At 40.7% G+C, this 16177-nt stretch overlaps 2 protein-coding genes across 2 annotated transcripts; both read right to left on the bottom strand.

Moving 5' to 3' along the window:
* Positions 1 to 690: 690 nt before the first annotated feature.
* Positions 691 to 4147, bottom strand: LOC112149048 (extracellular calcium-sensing receptor-like). The gene is made up of 8 exons (XM_024276495.2): positions 3935 to 4147; positions 3503 to 3797; positions 3121 to 3407; positions 2689 to 2984; positions 2251 to 2456; positions 1899 to 2120; positions 1672 to 1795; positions 691 to 1589 (listed from the first exon to the last, which is right to left on the bottom strand). The coding sequence occupies exons 1-8, from the start codon at positions 4039 to 4041 to the stop codon at positions 691 to 693; spliced, it is 2436 nt and encodes an 811-aa protein (XP_024132263.2). The 5' UTR covers positions 4042 to 4147.
* A 2170-nt stretch (positions 4148 to 6317) lies between these two features.
* Positions 6318 to 9724, bottom strand: LOC112149051 (extracellular calcium-sensing receptor-like). The gene is made up of 8 exons (XM_024276497.2): positions 9651 to 9724; positions 9163 to 9457; positions 8802 to 9091; positions 8362 to 8657; positions 7931 to 8136; positions 7602 to 7823; positions 7403 to 7526; positions 6318 to 7317 (listed from the first exon to the last, which is right to left on the bottom strand). Exons 1-8 carry the CDS (start codon positions 9707 to 9709, stop codon positions 6419 to 6421), a joined length of 2391 nt encoding a protein of 796 aa, XP_024132265.1. The 5' UTR covers positions 9710 to 9724; the 3' UTR covers positions 6318 to 6418.
* Positions 9725 to 16177: the final 6453 nt, after the last annotated feature.

The raw sequence follows: 16177 nt of genomic DNA, 5'->3' as shown, positions 1-16177 counted from the left end.
GCAAGTCTTTTTCGGGGTCATAGCCGGAGCTTAACCCGGCCACTTTTGGGTGAAGGCAGGATATACCCTGGACAGGTGGGCAGTCTGTCGCAGGGCACATGCAGTATATTTTATGCAATTTTTTTTTCTTCCATTAAATGTTTTTTGGTGTTATTCTCAGGCTAACACAATAGGATAAAACATGTTGGAGCAAATAATACTATACATACAGTAGTATTTGTCCAAAAAAAGGGCCAGAATAGCAAATAGCTCCATAGCTACTGTTAATTTTCTAGGAGCACTGACATAAGCTGGTATGAAAGTCCACCAGTCAGCAAAATAAATAAATAATAAAAAATGAAACACATTTTTTTTTGCTTGTTTTACTTTTACTTTTTCATCTTACATGTCAGTGTAAATTATAAAAATGTTATGAGCTGAACCTTTTGGTAAAACATAAATTAAATAAAAAAAAATGAATATGACAGATTTCAGACAGGTTGTTTCAACTCAGTTGTTGCATTTGTTAAAAAAAAAGGAAAAAGTCTCTACAATCATAAAATCACATTTTTATTGTATAATGACAAAATACATATGTAATTTAAACAAAAAAGTAGGAAACAACTAGGTTTGGGCTTCAGCAATATGTTTAAGAAATTTTAATATTATGACTTAAAATTCCAAAGCTCTTGGCCAAGCAAAAAACTTAAACTATTTTTTATTCATTACATATTTTTTTGTGTTCTTCTCAGGCTGACACAGTATGATAAAGCACTTTGGAGCAAATAAACACATTATTAATCCAAAACTTGAGGCCAGAATAGCAAATATCTCCACAGCTACTGTGAATTTTCCAGGAGAGCTGACATAAGCTGGTATGAAGGTGAGCCAGACTGCACAGAAAATCAACATGCTAAACGTTATAAACTTGGCTTCATTAAAATTGTCTGGCAGTTTCCGAGCCAGCACTGCTAACACAAAGCAGAACACAGCCAGAAGTCCGATGTACCCCAACACAGCCCAGAACCCAATGGCAGAACCCAAAGCACACTCCAGGATGATCTTTTCTTTATATGTGGAGAAATTTTTCATTGGAAATGGAGGCCTCACTACGAGCCAAACGGTGCAGATTAATATTTGAACAAAAGTAAAGAACATTACAGTCAGTCTTTGTTGTGGAGGACCAAACCATTTTGTGATATTGCTACCTGGCAGTGTAGCTTTAAAGGCCATCAAGACCACTATGGTTTTTCCAAGCACACAGGAGATACAAAGAACAAAGGTGATGCCAAAAGCTGCGTGGCGCAGCTTACAAGACCACTCAGTGGGAGCCCCGATGAAAGTCAAGGAACATAAAAAACACAGAGTCAAGGAGAAGAGCAGCAGGAAGCTCAGCTCTGAGTTATTGGCCCGTACTATTGGGGTTGTTCTGTGATGGAAAAAAACTGCTGCTGTTAAGATGGCCAGACATGCTCCACCAACAGAAAAGACAGCAAGGATGATTGCAAGAGTCTCATTAATGGAAAGAAACTCGACTGGTTTTGGATGACATGAGTCCTTTACTGCATTTGGCCAGAATTCTATAGGGCACAGGAAACAATCTAAGGAATCTAGAAAAATAGATACAACAAATATCAGATAGTTCGTGTCACTAATGTGACATAAGTGTAATTTAAAAATAGAGTATCTTACCTGTAGTGTTGCTGATCTCTCCCTCAGGACATGGTATGCAATCATAGCAACAGATGGGTTTGCCTTTCTGCAACACTCTGTGTGTTCCTGCCGGACAACTGTCAGTACACACTGACTTTGGCACCTTTCACAAGTACAAAGAAAGCAAAATAGCAAGTGCTATTGACAATTTTTTAAGGGATGTTGCATCCATAAGTTATGGAGCAAATTCTCATCAGACTACTTACTTCTTGTTTACCATCCATCCAGGTTATATTTCTGTTCATGTGGAATTCTTTATTTTTTGGAAGGGATGCATCATAGTATCCTACAGTTAGCACCTCAATATTTCCACTCTCATCCTTCTGCCAGTTAACCAGCTCGTAAACAGCCACAGTATCTCCATTAGCATCAAAAGACACAGAATATCCATTATGGGTAAAATTAACTTTTTTTAGTGCAGCTAAAACCTGCAGACAAACACATAACAGAAATGATTAATTGGAAGATTAAAAGTAGTACAATCCAAGAAAACAAATAAAAAGGGGTATAACTCTTTGATTTTAATATAATCCCAAATAAAACAATATTGCAGCTGACCTGCTTGGATTCCATCATCAATTGTTTGTCACAGTTCTTTGTGAAATTTCTTTCTGTACACACAACAATGTGAATAGCATGTGCTATAGCATAAACAGCCTTGTAAACCAAGGTACTCATTCTCAGTGGAGATGATTGGACAAAATCATTTGGAACCTTTTGTAGGTCTTCACTTCCATTGCAGACATGTAGCTCTGCAGCAGCATCTAAAAAGACACAGAGAAAAGTGTTAGATTTCATGAAAGTGGACAGAAATTTGCATTATTTTCTCCTCATTCTGTGTTTTTTGGCTCCTCATATGCATTGACAAAAATAGTTAATTTTTAAACCCTGTGAAGCATTTTACAGAGACTTTTTAAAAAGATATTTATCTTGAATAGTAACACATTTTAACCACAGCCTGAGAAATTAAAGTCTATATAAAATAAAATGAATCACCTTTTCTCAGTGTGCATTTGAATGTCTCCTCCCAAAACTCAGTCAGCACTGGGGAGGATGCCACTTCTGTTGGAGAGAGATCCAGCATAAAATCTCTCAAACCTGGGATGTCAGATTTTGGAATAGCATATCCAATGGCCCCTTCACAGAACGTAAACCTTAGCAAATTTGGGTCTGTAATCCAAGCCTCACTGCCTATCCATTGACGAGATGGTGAAGGTTTTGTGGCAAGTTCTTCAAACAAGACTTTCATTTCTCCAGTGGCAGTGAAGGAAACAATAACTTTAGCTGTTGACCTAAGGACACGATAAGTGTATTTCCAATAAAGAAAAGTCTTCATGTCATTACTTTTTTTATTTTAACAGAATTAGACATGCAGGAAATAGACATACAAGACAGAATGTGCAGATTTCCAATGCAGCACAACATTACCTGCGAATAAAATCAGCCACCTTCTGGATTTTATGAGGCTGAGTCCGATGAAAAGCTTCGGAAAATTCCACGCATATCCCTTCCTTTTCAGCTGCTTGAAGAAAAGAGGCCATCCCATTATTGCCATAGTCTGAATCAGAGCAGATAGCGCCTATCCACGTCCAGCCAAAATGTTTCACCAGCTTGGCCAGCACTACAGCCTGAAAAGCATCACTGGGAACCGTTCTGAAGAAATTTGGATACTGCTTCTTATCAGACAGACAAGCACAAGTGGCAATGTGGCTGACCTGAAGAAAAATAAAACAATTTGATTAACAAGTGGTAAATTACTTTACAAAATACTTTATGAAAAGGCCTGAAAATAATTGAATGAAGTATTTACTTGTGGAATGTCAAAGGATCCGATGACCCGCGAAATCGCAATTGATGGTGTGGATCCAGACTCAGCAACAACACCCGCCATCATGCCAGACTGGGAGCAATTATTGTCTTTATAGTAGACATTGTCCCCCCCGTTTGACAGCTGAAAAGCAGATTGCACGGCCACAGGCACTGCAGCGCATGAGTCATGGATCTGATAACCAAGATTGATGTCAGGCAGCAGCTCTGTGCTGTTGTTAATCTCCTCAATGGCAAAGATCATTGTATAAGCAAAGCGCAGATTACGAGCATTTATGCTAAAATAAAAATAAGGACACATTTATCAGAAGTATTGCAATTAATTATTTTTAAATCTTGCAAACTAAACTACAAAAGACAGACAACACATTTCATTTCTGTTAAAACATTTGCTATTCTTTAAAGTCTTACTAACCTTCCCGTGCACTTTGGTGGGTCAGGCATGGTGACATAATTATAAATCTCTGTGTACATATGATAGTGAATAGAGAACACAGCACCTATAACAAAATCACCGTCCATTGAGAATGCAGGAGAACGTGTCGCACCCCACAGGTTACACCTAACAGAGGAAGCATCAACATTGGCAACATCAACCCCAGTCCTTTGTTTTAAACCAGTCAGAGATCCCCCTAAGAAAAAAAATGAGTTCATCTCAAACAAACACAGAGGCAGCAACAGGGTAGTGAACAAAGCTGAGATCTCCATCTCTCCAATCTCTGATTGTAACTCTGAGGAGGTTCTCCCCCCTAATTATATAACATATTCTTTTTATTCTTCTGGGGGGGAATGCCCCACAGTCTTGTTTTTCCATTACACCATGAGATTGTTATTCGTTGTCTGAGTCTGTTATTTACCTCTGTGACAAAATAAAACTAAATACTACGAAAAATGTTATTACCCTGATACTGTTTGTTGTTTTTTTCTTCTAAATATGATGAGATACTAAGGACAAAGAATAAACAGTTGACTCTTTGTGGGTTGAAGTAGGGCTGGGTATAATTTCAAAATGTTGCTACCGGCTTTCTTAATTTGGCACTGGTGTCTGAATGAGAATTTTCTCGATATTGATTCAAAGAAACATTTTAACATGATTAAACACTAAATCAGAAATGATGATCATGCTTCCTAAAGTGTCAATTTATGCACACTGTTAAGTCATATTGAATAATTTGTGCCTTACTCCTTGTGAGCATTACCTGAATCAAGTGTGCTGTATTTACTAGCCCACTGACATTGACAGAATATGCATCTGGAGCGTCAACATTTGTTATTAAATGAAAATTTGATCCACCATTTGCAGAATCTGCTTAATCTGCTTAAGGGTTGCAGGAGCCAACCAAACTACTGTTGAAAGAAGGTGGGGTACATCCTGAACTGGTCATCTGTCCATTGCTATTTGATCACATAAACCTAGACATGTAGACCAGTAACCAATGTTCTTGTAGATCTCTTCACGATAAATAAACTCTTGTGTTAGACATATTTTACTGTTGCAGCATGGGGTTATTACTGATCTTCTGACAAGCAAGGTGTATATTTGTATAAACCCCTTTTGTAATATATGCTAAACTTTATTTATATTGATTATGTTTGTACCTTTCATATTTTTTTTTGACCTGGTGGAAAAGAAGAAGAGGGAAAGAGAGATCTGAAATGGGTGGAACCTATCCACATAACACACCACATACACTCAGTAGTTACAAACATATCTGTTGGCTAAAATAGTCTTTATATATAAACTTGCCAATATGCACACAGTACAGCTCTAGTTCACACAAACACCTATGCATATCACCCATACATGTAAAGCCTTTCATTCTGTCACCCATGTCAAGGTGATCTGACGCATGTGCTCAGGTGAGTGTTTATGTTTTGCTGTGGTGGATGATGATGGAATGTACAAAGAGGAAGAGTGCCCGGCCATTCCCATACCAAGACCCCCCACCGAGGCAGCAGCCAGGACCCCGGCACCCGCTCAGCTGGGCCATTGGAGGAAATCCGCCTGCCGGGCAATCCCGCCAAACACCAAGACCCCAGAATGCGCGGGACTGCTGCAGAGGCCCCCCACGCCAGAGAGCAGGAAGGCACAGGAGGACAGAGAGTGTTGGCCCCGGCCTGAAAAACAGCCTCCCCACCCCGCCAGGTGGGCCAGCGTGAGGCCCCACCCCTAGAGGGCCCTCCAACCCTAGACGAGCAACCTGCCGCCACCCAGGAGAACTAAACATCCTCCAACCCCTGGGCCCCCCAAAGGAGGCTCACCCCCGACGTGAAAAATCCAGGGGGAACTGGGGCAGGGGCCGCCCACCCCTGCTCAGGCAAGAGAAGCACGGGAAGAGCATTGTAAACAAGGCCCGAACAGGCTGACCCACAGATTGAATTTTGGAGAGGCCCAGAGCCTGAGGTCAAGGACTAGAACCCTCACCACCGAAACATGGACCCCCCAGGCTCTGATGCAATGTGACCCCCTGCTCTTGGTCTTAAATGTCAGGGATCCCTCTCCCTGCATGGAGAGAATGCCGCCGGGCCCAGGAGACCGGCACTCAAGAGCCATGGCCAGTGGGCCGAGGGCCTCTGCCTGCCCCCCAACCAGGGATGGGGTAGGGGACATAAGGTCAGAGGTCCCTCATTCCTTATGTTATGTTTATGTGTTTGTGTGTGTTTGTTAGGCTCTATATTTTGGGGTGTTAGAGGTGAGTGTACTAAAGGGTGCGATTAAAATTGGAGGCCATAATTTTGACCAATGTAAAATAAATCTTAAGACACACAAATTCACGTTTCTCTTTATTTGAACCTTGGCTTTTAAACAAATACAAGTTTATTTGTCCATAAAAGATGTGTAACTCAATTATCTAAATGTTCCCAAGCATTAATTACACATGTAAATTATTCCAAACAATTAATGTTTGTTCATTAAATATTTTTTTGTGTTTTTTTCAGGCTGACACAGTATGATAAAGCACTTTGGAGCAAATATACACATTATTAATCCAAAACTGGAGGCAAGGATAGCAAATATCTCCACAGCTACTGTGAATTTTCCAGGAGAGCTGACATAAGCTGGTATGAAGGTGAGCCAGACTGCACAGAAAATCAACATGCTAAATGTTATAAACTTGGCTTCGTTAAAATTGTCCGGCAGTTTCCGAGCCAGCACAGCTAACACAAAGCAGAACACAGCCAGAAGTCCGATGTACCCCAACACAGCCCAGAACCCAATGGCAGAGCCCAAAGCACACTCCAGGATGATGCGCTCTTTGTACGTGGAGAAATTTCTCATTGGAAATGGAGGCCTCAGTACAAGCCAAACTGTGCAGATTAATACTTGAACAAACGTAAAGAACACTACAGTCAGTCTTTGTTGTGGAGGACCAAACCATTTCATGACATTGCTACCTGGCAGTGTAGCTTTAAAGGCCATCAAGACCACTATGGTTTTTCCAAGCACACAGGAGATACAAAGAACAAAGGTGATGCCAAAAGCTGAGTGACGCAGCATACAAGACCACTCAGTGGGAGCCCCGATGAAAGTTAAGGAACATAAAAAACACAGAGTCAAAGAGAAGAGCAGCAGGAAGCTCAGCTCTGAGTTGTTGGCCCGTACTATTGGGGTTGTTCTGTGATAGAAAAAAACTGCTGCTGTTAAGATGGCCAGACATGCTCCACCAACAGAGAAGAAAGCCAGGATGATTGCCAGAGTCTCATTAATAGAAAGAAACTCGACTGGTTTGGGATGGCATGAGTCTCTTTCTGCATTTGGCCAGAATTCTATGGGGCATGGGAAACAATCAGAGGAATCTAGGAAGCATAAACAGCAAAGGTCAGTTACAAATAGTTAATACATTCACACTTATTAATCTGCTTGGGAAATAGATGATCTTACCTGTAGTGTTACTAATCTCTCCCTCAGGACATGGTATGCAATCATAGCAACAGATCGGTCTGCCTTTTTGCAGCACTTTGTGAGTTCCTGGAGGACAACTATCAGTACACACTGACACCGGCACCTTTCAGAAAAACACATTTGTTATGAAAACCTTTAAACAGAGTTTTTTTTTGTAAATAATTGTCAGATTACTTACTTGTTCTCTGCCATCCACCCAGGTTGGATTAGTGTATAAATGGAATCCTTTGTTTATTGGCTGGGATGCATCATAGTATCCTACTGTTACCAACTCAATATTTCGATTCTCACCCTTCTGCCAGTTCACCAGTTCATAAATAGCAACAGGATCTCCATTAGCATCAAAAGACACAGAATAGCCATTCTGGGTAAAATTTACTTTCTTTAGTGCAGCTAAAACCTGCAGATAAACATTGAAAACAAAATAAATATAATAAACTGGAGTCTACTAAGACAAAAGTCTGTTCATTAATACGTATAAAAAATATTTGTTATGTCTTTGCTTACCTGCTTTGATTCCAACATCAAATGTTTGTCACACTTGGTTATAAAATTTATTTCTGGGCACACAACCCTGTGAATAGCATGTGCTATTGCATACACACCCTTATACACCATGTTGGTGATTCTTAGCTGGGAGGTTTCTGTGTATGGACTCTGAAGCTTTTTTAGATCTTCACTTCCATCACAGACAAGTTCTCCTTCAGAAACATCTGGAAAAAAAACAATTAGATTAATAATCATTTCTGATAAATGTTGTTTACATGCATGACTACATGTTATTTATTGTTTTTTTTTTTTTGGACATTCATTTCTTCTAAATAAAACTATGGCTTTAATACTTAGGGAAACATCGTGGCTTATTCTCTAATTTATGATACCGGTACTTTACATCTGCCTTTTTTATATATCATTATTATTCAAAGGATATGTCTTACTTTTTTGCAGTCTGCATTTGAATGCATCCTCCCAGAACTCCGTCAGGAGATGAGATGCAGCAACTTCTGACGGAGAAAGATTTAGCAAATAATCTCTCAATCCTGGGATGACTGATTTTGGAATCCCAAATCCAAGGGCCCCTTCACAGAAATCAAACTTCAGCAAGTTTGGGTCTGTAATCCAGGACTCGCTACCAATCCACTGAAGAGATGGTGAAGGTTTTCTGGCAAGTTCTTCCAGCAAGACTTTCATATCTCCAGAAGAAGCAAATGCCACAATTACCTTGGCCGTTGCCCTAAAGAGTCAACAGATGCCTTCTTTAAAATGCAAGCTTCTTCTTGCTATTTTTTTTTTCTTTTATGAAAAAAAATGCTTTTCTCAAAGCTACAAGGATTTCTACTATTTAGTGTTTGAAGAACACACAAAAAGATTGTTCTACCTGCGGATCACATTTGCTATCCTTTGAATTTTGCTATTTGGGTTGGTCCGGTAAAAAGATTCAGAAAACTCCACACAGATCCCCTCCTTTTGAGCAGCTTGAAGAAAAGAGGCCATCCCGTTGTTGCCATAGTCTGAATCAGAGCAGATAGTGCCGATCCACGTCCAGCCAAAGTGTTTCACCAGCTTGGCCAGGGCTTCGGCCTGAAATGCATCACTGGGAATTGTTCTGAAGAAATTTGGAAACTGCCTCTTATCTGACAGACAAGCACACGTAGCAAAGTGGCTAACCTAAAAAAGAGACATATTTTAAAATATGGCCTATTCCCACAACATGTATCACTTCAGAATAAAGTATTTACTTGAGGAATGTTAAATGATCCAATAATCTGGGATATACCAATAGATGGTGTGGATCCAGACCCACCAATAACACCTGCCACCATACCAGACTTGGAACAGTTGCTATCTTTAAAAAACACTGTGTCCTTCCCACTTGACAGCTGAAAGGCCGCATACATCGCCACTGGCACAGCAGCACAAGAGTCATGGATATGGTAACCAAGCTTGATGCCAGGCAGCAGCTCAGTGCTGTTGTTTATCTCCTCAATGGCAAAGATCATTGCTCGAGAGAAGCGCAGTTCACGAGCATTTATGCTGTCAAGAAAAACATATACTCCTAATGTCTACATTTTTAAAAAAGTACAACATATTTAGGGAAAAGACAGACTTTTACAACAAAAGTATGATGCACTGATTTGTTTCTTTGTCAAAGTAAAGCTTTAACTTAAACAGCTTTTTATTCTATCTTCTTTGCAACTCTGACTTATCCCCTTTGGCTTTTACTTACCTCCCTGTGCACCGAGGTGGCCCAGGTGAGAAAGTGTGGTTGTAAATCTCTGCGTGCATTTTGTAATAAATGGAAAACACACCACCTATGTTAAAGTCACCTTCCATTGAGAATACAGTTGAAGATGCTGTGGCCAGAGGTTTACATTTCACAGATGGACTATTGGTCATGAACTCACTCAAGACAAAAACTGAGTTCCTCTCAAAAAAACCCAAACCCAATACCAGGATGGCAAAGATAGGTGATAACTCCATCCCTAAAATGAGTTCAAGCAGATGTGTGTCCCTACTTTATATAACATCTCTGTTGATTCTGCAGAGACAAAACGCCCTCAAGTGTAGTTTTTTTCATTTGGGAGAGGCTGGGCCGCATCAGGATTTCCACAAGAAAAACGCTGATAAAACATTCCAATCTTCTCAAATATCTTTGTTTTTAACACAAAATATTGAAAAACAAAAATTTATATATTAAAAAATGAATGCAAAAATAAATAAATCAGTGATAAATTTAAAAAAATAGTAATGATGACCAATGACCATACAGCAGATACAGACAACTGAAGAAGCCACATATTGACTGACTGACTAGAAAAAGTAATTATTTTTATTCAGTTTCAAATGTCTGTATTATCTCCTTCAGAGAGAGAGAGAAGCCCCGGTACAGAGTACATCTTTGAAGGATTTCATTTTTTGTAGATTTCAGTAGAATTTGTGTCTTCCATTCATTGGAGGCGTGGGGTCCTCGTGCGTGCGTCGGCTGCATCAGTGTGCATTTAGGGGACTTTCCATGGGGGTTCTTTGCAAACGCGCTTAGCAGAACTTCGGACTTCTACTTGTGCTTGCATGGATTTTTTTTGGGGGGGGGTGGATGATGACACGCGCATGCAAGTGCGGCCTCAAGTTTCAATTCAATTTTAAATTCAATTTTATTTACATAGCCCAAAATCACAAAAGAATTTGCCTCATTGGGCTTCAAAATATGAACAATAGTTAAAAACTAAGACTAAATAAAACTGGTTATTCCTGCCCTTAGACCCTCCCTCCCAGTAAGGAAAAACTCCTAAAAAACATGAGTCAGGAAAAAAGAAGAAACCTTAGGGATTCCCACATGAAGGAGAGATCCTATCCCAGGACGGACAGGCGATACCAGAACAGTTAAAGAAAGATTAGCTTCTACAGCTACGTATCTAAAAGAGTTCATTCAGATAAAGCTGAGGGACAAGTGGTGATGAAGTCAATAGTCAAGACGAAGCAGAAGTGCAGTCCACGACCAGGAGGAAAGACGATCCAGCAGGAATCACTCTCACTCAGACATGTGGGATGGTGTCGGGCAGTGTTAATTTCGTTGACGAAAAATTTTCGTCATCGTCTTCGTCAACTACATTATTTATCCAACGAAAACGAAACGAAAACGAAACAAAAGCTCCCGCCCAGACACGAAAACTTTAACTAAATTGACAGACTTTTTTCGTCAACGAATAAAAACTATACGAAAATGCTCTTCGAAGACGACATCCAATCATAATGACTGCTGGTGGAGGAGGGCGGGAGCCAATGCAGAGCGATCCAATCAGAACACAGAGCCCTGCAGCCGGCCTGGGAAGACGTTAATTCAATGAATTGTGTCTGTGATATAGGTGAAAAAAGTATACTCCAGGTAGAAACATAAAAGTACATATATGGACAAATGTTATATTTAACGCCACCCTCAACAAGACGTTGTGTGGAGCGACCATCACAGGCAAAAACACCAGAAAACCTGAAGCGACGTTTGCAGACAAGCCAGCCTGAAATCCACGCAAAGGTAAACATACAAACACGATTATTTCCAGCGTTCTGGACGGAATCCGAATTCCTCCCCGACGCTTCCAACAGTTGTTCCATTTTAAAGAGTTGGATTATCTGACATAGTTGTTTTAAGGGGTTGCTCTCGCCAAGCTAATTAGCACCGGTAATGCGCGGTGGTGAAGCGCATTTCTTCACGCGGGTGAAGCTCTGAAGCTCGGAGGTTTTCATTTAAATGTAAGTCTGGCTTTATTGTTTAAGCATGACGTTTGTAAAGTTATAAAACGATGTTGTAGTGTATTTCCGAGCGCTAGCAGCCCCGCTGCTTCTTCAGATCCACAAGCAGTCACTGGTTTAATCTCCAACTCCATCATGTCTTACATGACAGCAGCGCCCTCTATTGCCCGGCGGTGGTATTACAGTTCATCACACACATGCTGTTCAAGCACATATAACATCCTCACAGGTGTTCTGGACAGCTTACTCCCCAACAGTGGCGGGCTGTGCATTTCACACCTAGGCCTTCAGTAGTGCTCCATCTGAATCAACCCAACCCTCAATAACTATTTTATGGCAATAAAACTTCTACTGCAGGTACAACTGCGACACACATAAAAAAGCATAAAAATAACCTGATAAAATTGCAATAATATTTAGGTATATAGCAAAATTTTACTCACCAAAAATCCGGATTATTTGTACACAAAATCCATCCTTTCTATCCTCAAGAAGATTTCAATCACTCTGTCGTGCAGATTATCCGTGCGTTTTAGTTCCATCAAGAAGTCCTTTTCTATCGCCATGGAAGCTAATGCTGAAAGTCGAGCCTGCCCTGACGTATTTCTGGCATAAGTTTTAATTCGCTTCAGGGCTGAGAATGTCCGTTCAACAGAAGCAGTGGACACGGGGCTTGCTAGCTTCGGAGTTGCCCGACCCCGCTTAACAATGTCCAGCTTTTCTTGAAAAGTCCGTCTTGAAAACGGCTTTGACAGTAAGTCTGCAACCAAATCCATTTCTTCTCCTCCTTCAGCCATTGTGGATTGACAAACCAGCTATTAAATTCGATATATTTGCCTGTGCAGGTCGCTACAGTTTCAGTTTACCAGGTCTGCCTAGTACACTCTCCGATTATCCAATCACAGCGCGTGAAAATCCTGACGTTTCCGTGGGCCTGCTAGCTGGCCTATCACGTGGTCTCCTCCAGATCTGATTGGTTGAAGCAACAGTTTGGTGGACCATTATTTTATGCTACAGGGCCCGCAAAACTGATTGTGAAGGCCTTCAGGCAGATTTCTTTGACCCTAGCAACAAATGGTGCTGCAATGTGATTGGTTAATGCTTAAATAGGAAAATACACGTCTGGAAGCAGCGCAACCAGGGAGACAGCAATGAAAGGACGAAGACAGAGCATTTGGAATTATAGAATACGTATTCACGGAAAATAATAATTAATATCAGTCTGTGATTCAGATATTTTTAGGCCAGCAGAGAAGGCCTTGCAGGCCCTGACGGCCCGCCACTGCTCCCCAATGAATGTTTTTTAATGCATTTTTACGCTTGACTACCTCCTCAATACATTTTTTTTAATGTTAAGACATTTATAACAAGAGTGATGTTATTTACACATATTTACAAGTGACTAGCACAGAATATGATGGAAATTCATGTTTTGTCCACATGTAATACGTGCAGCCAAGATCCCGTTGCTGCATTTTAAGTTTGTCCAAGGCTGGATTTCTTTTGTTGGCCGCACAAATTTAAAATTAAACTTTTAAGTTAAGGTCCCATTAACTGTCACGCTCCTAAATGTGTGAAATGTGTTCTCCACATTTGACCCATCCCCTGGTGGAGCCGTGAGCTGCAGAGACAGCAGCACTCAGGAAACATTTGCTTGTTTAACCCTAACCGTAACCATAACCCTAACCAACCCTTTACTCTGGGTCAGTGCGACTAAGAAAAAAGTTTAGCACTGGCTGCAGGGTTTTTGAAAATTACGTGTGAATAGACACTTTCTGATTGGAAATGGGGTGGAAATATAATGATATAATTATATTTATTTTTTCTTTTAATGTGTTTTAAGTTGTTGAAGCTGAATTCGCAGAAATGACAAGTTTGGAAAGCAAAGTGAAGTAAAATGTTTTGTTTTTTTTACAAATTACTCAAATCTTTGCGTGTTATTCACATGATCATACGGTGTAAATGTGATTAAAATACTTTACCCTTATTCTATATTTTTGTCGACTAAATATCTACTGTAATTTCGTCGACTAAAATTTGACTAAAATTAATAGAATCAATATGACAAAATTGCGACTAAAACTAAACTCTATTTTAGTCAAAAGACTATGACTAAAACTAAATAAAAATTCTCTGTCAAAATTAACACTGGTGTCGGGGGCGTGGTCCACGGCCAAGAGTGGGAGCGTGGGCGATCCACCGGGGATCTGAAATCTCTCTCGCTCCCCAGAGGAGAGTGGGAAAGAAGAACAACATGTGAATGGAACTGCACCAACAAAAGCATGGAGAACTAAATACAATAAATAATAAAGAATAGAAGAGAGGAGAAGTAAATGAGAATAGAGAACAGAACCCCAGAGTTGATCTGAAAAATAACGCTGATAGAAAATCTAAATTTATGTTTAAACGCATCAATATTAAATTTATTAATCTAGCCTCACAAGGACCACAGGAGAGGGAATATTCTCTGATTACTAGCTAGCCTGGCAGAACGCCTGTCCAAAGAGGAATGTTTTAAGGCTAGTTTTGAAGGTAGAAACTGTGCTGGCCTCTCTGACATGAGCATGGAGCTTATTCCATAGAACAGGAGCTTGATGGCTGAAGGTTCTACCTCAAACTGTAGTTTTAGAAATTCTAGGAACTACAAGCAGTCCAGCATTTTGTGAACAAAGTGTTCTGACTGGTTGGTAAGGAACTATGAGATCTCTAATATAGGATGGGGCCACACCATTCAGAGCCTTATAGGTTAACAGGAGGATTTTGAACTTGATCCTGGATTCAACTGGTAGCCAGTGGAGAGAAGCTAACACAGGAGTGATGCAAATATATCACACGAATCGCATTCGGTGCTTCGTGGCTTCTTCTACCCCCAGCTGACTGGAGGAGTGAATGAATGAGCGAGCAAGACACTAGACAGCCCGCTGATATCCCGCCTTCCAGAGCCATATACCTCACCATGATTGGTTCGTTCAGCTCTGCACACAATAAGTGTCCTTTTTTTCAATCTTGCGGGCCGCACTAACATTAATCTTTCATATTAAGACGGGGGCCGCAAATTATCATCTCGGGGGCCGGAATTGGTTTAACCTTTCCGCTCTCCTAGGCTTGTTTACATTAAAAGTGGGTTCGTCTGGACCCCATAAGACTGTCATGCATCAACTTGCTGTTACCCTCTCCCGCCACCAGAGAGAGCGCTCACCCGAGTTTTGACCTCACCACCTGCCTACACCTGGAGTCATCCTCTTCAGCTGTTTCCCATCATCTCACCACTTCCTCAGTATATAGTCTGGCTCCACACTGTCACTCACTGCGAAGTATTGTTTGTGCCACCCTGCCTGCATTATTGAGCGTCTCTACCTGGACCTGATTGCCTGCCCTGATCCTCGCCTGGACTCTGACTACTCTTCTCTTGCTTTTCGGATGATCCCATGCTCATGTATGACCTCTGCCTGTCTGACACTGCTGAGTTTTGCGGACTTTTAGCTCAGATAATGCTGCTGCACGTGGAACCAGCTGTCTGCCTGTTTGTGACAAAGACAGTGCGCCAAACTTTTTTTTTTTTTCTCAATGATTGTCAGTCTTTACTGGTGTCCAATAACAGACATGAATTTGTGTCCGCCTTTGTCATGGAAAGGCTAACAGCTCAATGTAAGGGTGGGGTCATCTGAACCCTATAAGAGAGCATGAGAGTTAATGTGGGCAAACCTACAAAATCAGCAAGGGATCAAAGATTATTTCCACCACTGTATCTAAAATCTACTCACTATAGGATTCTAACACAGTGCTGGGCAGCCCAGCTTAGCACAGCAGCCTGAGGTCCAAGTAGGTTCTAGTAGCTGACCCATGGTTGTTTATGGTATGACCTTAACGCTGACAGTAATTTTATCATTTTCTGTCAAAGTATTATCCACTGTAAACTTCCTTTTGTCTCAAAGTCTATAGCAGCACTGAAAATAGTAATAATTGAGTTTTGTACTGTCGTTGTCAAAAATAACAAACATGAATGACAAAAAGGTTAAATATCTAGGTTTATTTTATGAAATGGACATGTAAATGGTGTATACTTGTATAGCGCTTTCTACCCTCCTTCGAGAGCCCAAAGCACTTCACAGTCACAGGCCCATTCACGCACACATTCACACACTGGTGATGGCTCCGCTGCCGAACACTGGCGCCAACCTCCCACCAGAGGCAATTAAGGGTTCAGTGTCTTGCCCAAGGACACTTCGACCAATGGGTGGTTAAGGCGGGAGTCCAACCCGCTGGCTTCTGATCAGGAGTCGACCGCCCTAAGTATGGTCTCTGGTTAAATGTTCAAAGAGTGCAAAATCCATGATGTATATCTTACGTCAATGCAGTTTAATTAAAATTATAATGGGGTTCTAATTTAGATATTTTGAACAGCATTAGTTTGCTTTCTGAACATAACTTTACTTACACTTAACCCCTACATGCTTTAATTTATTTCCAATTATATGAAAAAAAAATGTTTGTTTTTTCATTAAG

Source organism: Oryzias melastigma, linkage group LG13, assembly GCF_002922805.2.
Source record: "Oryzias melastigma strain HK-1 linkage group LG13, ASM292280v2, whole genome shotgun sequence".
NCBI lineage: Eukaryota > Metazoa > Chordata > Actinopteri > Beloniformes > Adrianichthyidae > Oryzias > Oryzias melastigma.
This window is presented reverse-complemented; position numbering and strand designations above follow the sequence as displayed.

Coding starts and splice junctions, on each gene's coding strand:
- LOC112149048 (XM_024276495.2), bottom strand. CDS start 4,041: ATGGACGGTGATTTTGTTATAGGTGCTGTGTTCTCTATTCACTATCAT. Junction 2,985..3,120: donor GTGGCTGATTTTATTCGCAG/GTAATGTTGTGC, acceptor TCGTGTCCTTAG/GTCAACAGCTAAAGTTATTG. Junction 2,457..2,688: donor CAAATGCACACTGAGAAAAG/GTGATTCATTTT, acceptor GTGTCTTTTTAG/ATGCTGCTGCAGAGCTACAT.
- LOC112149051 (XM_024276497.2), bottom strand. CDS start 9,709: ATGCACGCAGAGATTTACAACCACACTTTCTCACCTGGGCCACCTCGG. Junction 9,458..9,650: donor CCACCTCGGTGCACAGGGAG/GTAAGTAAAAGC, acceptor TTTTCTTGACAG/CATAAATGCTCGTGAACTGC. Junction 8,137..8,361: donor CAAATGCAGACTGCAAAAAA/GTAAGACATATC, acceptor TTTTTTTTCCAG/ATGTTTCTGAAGGAGAACTT.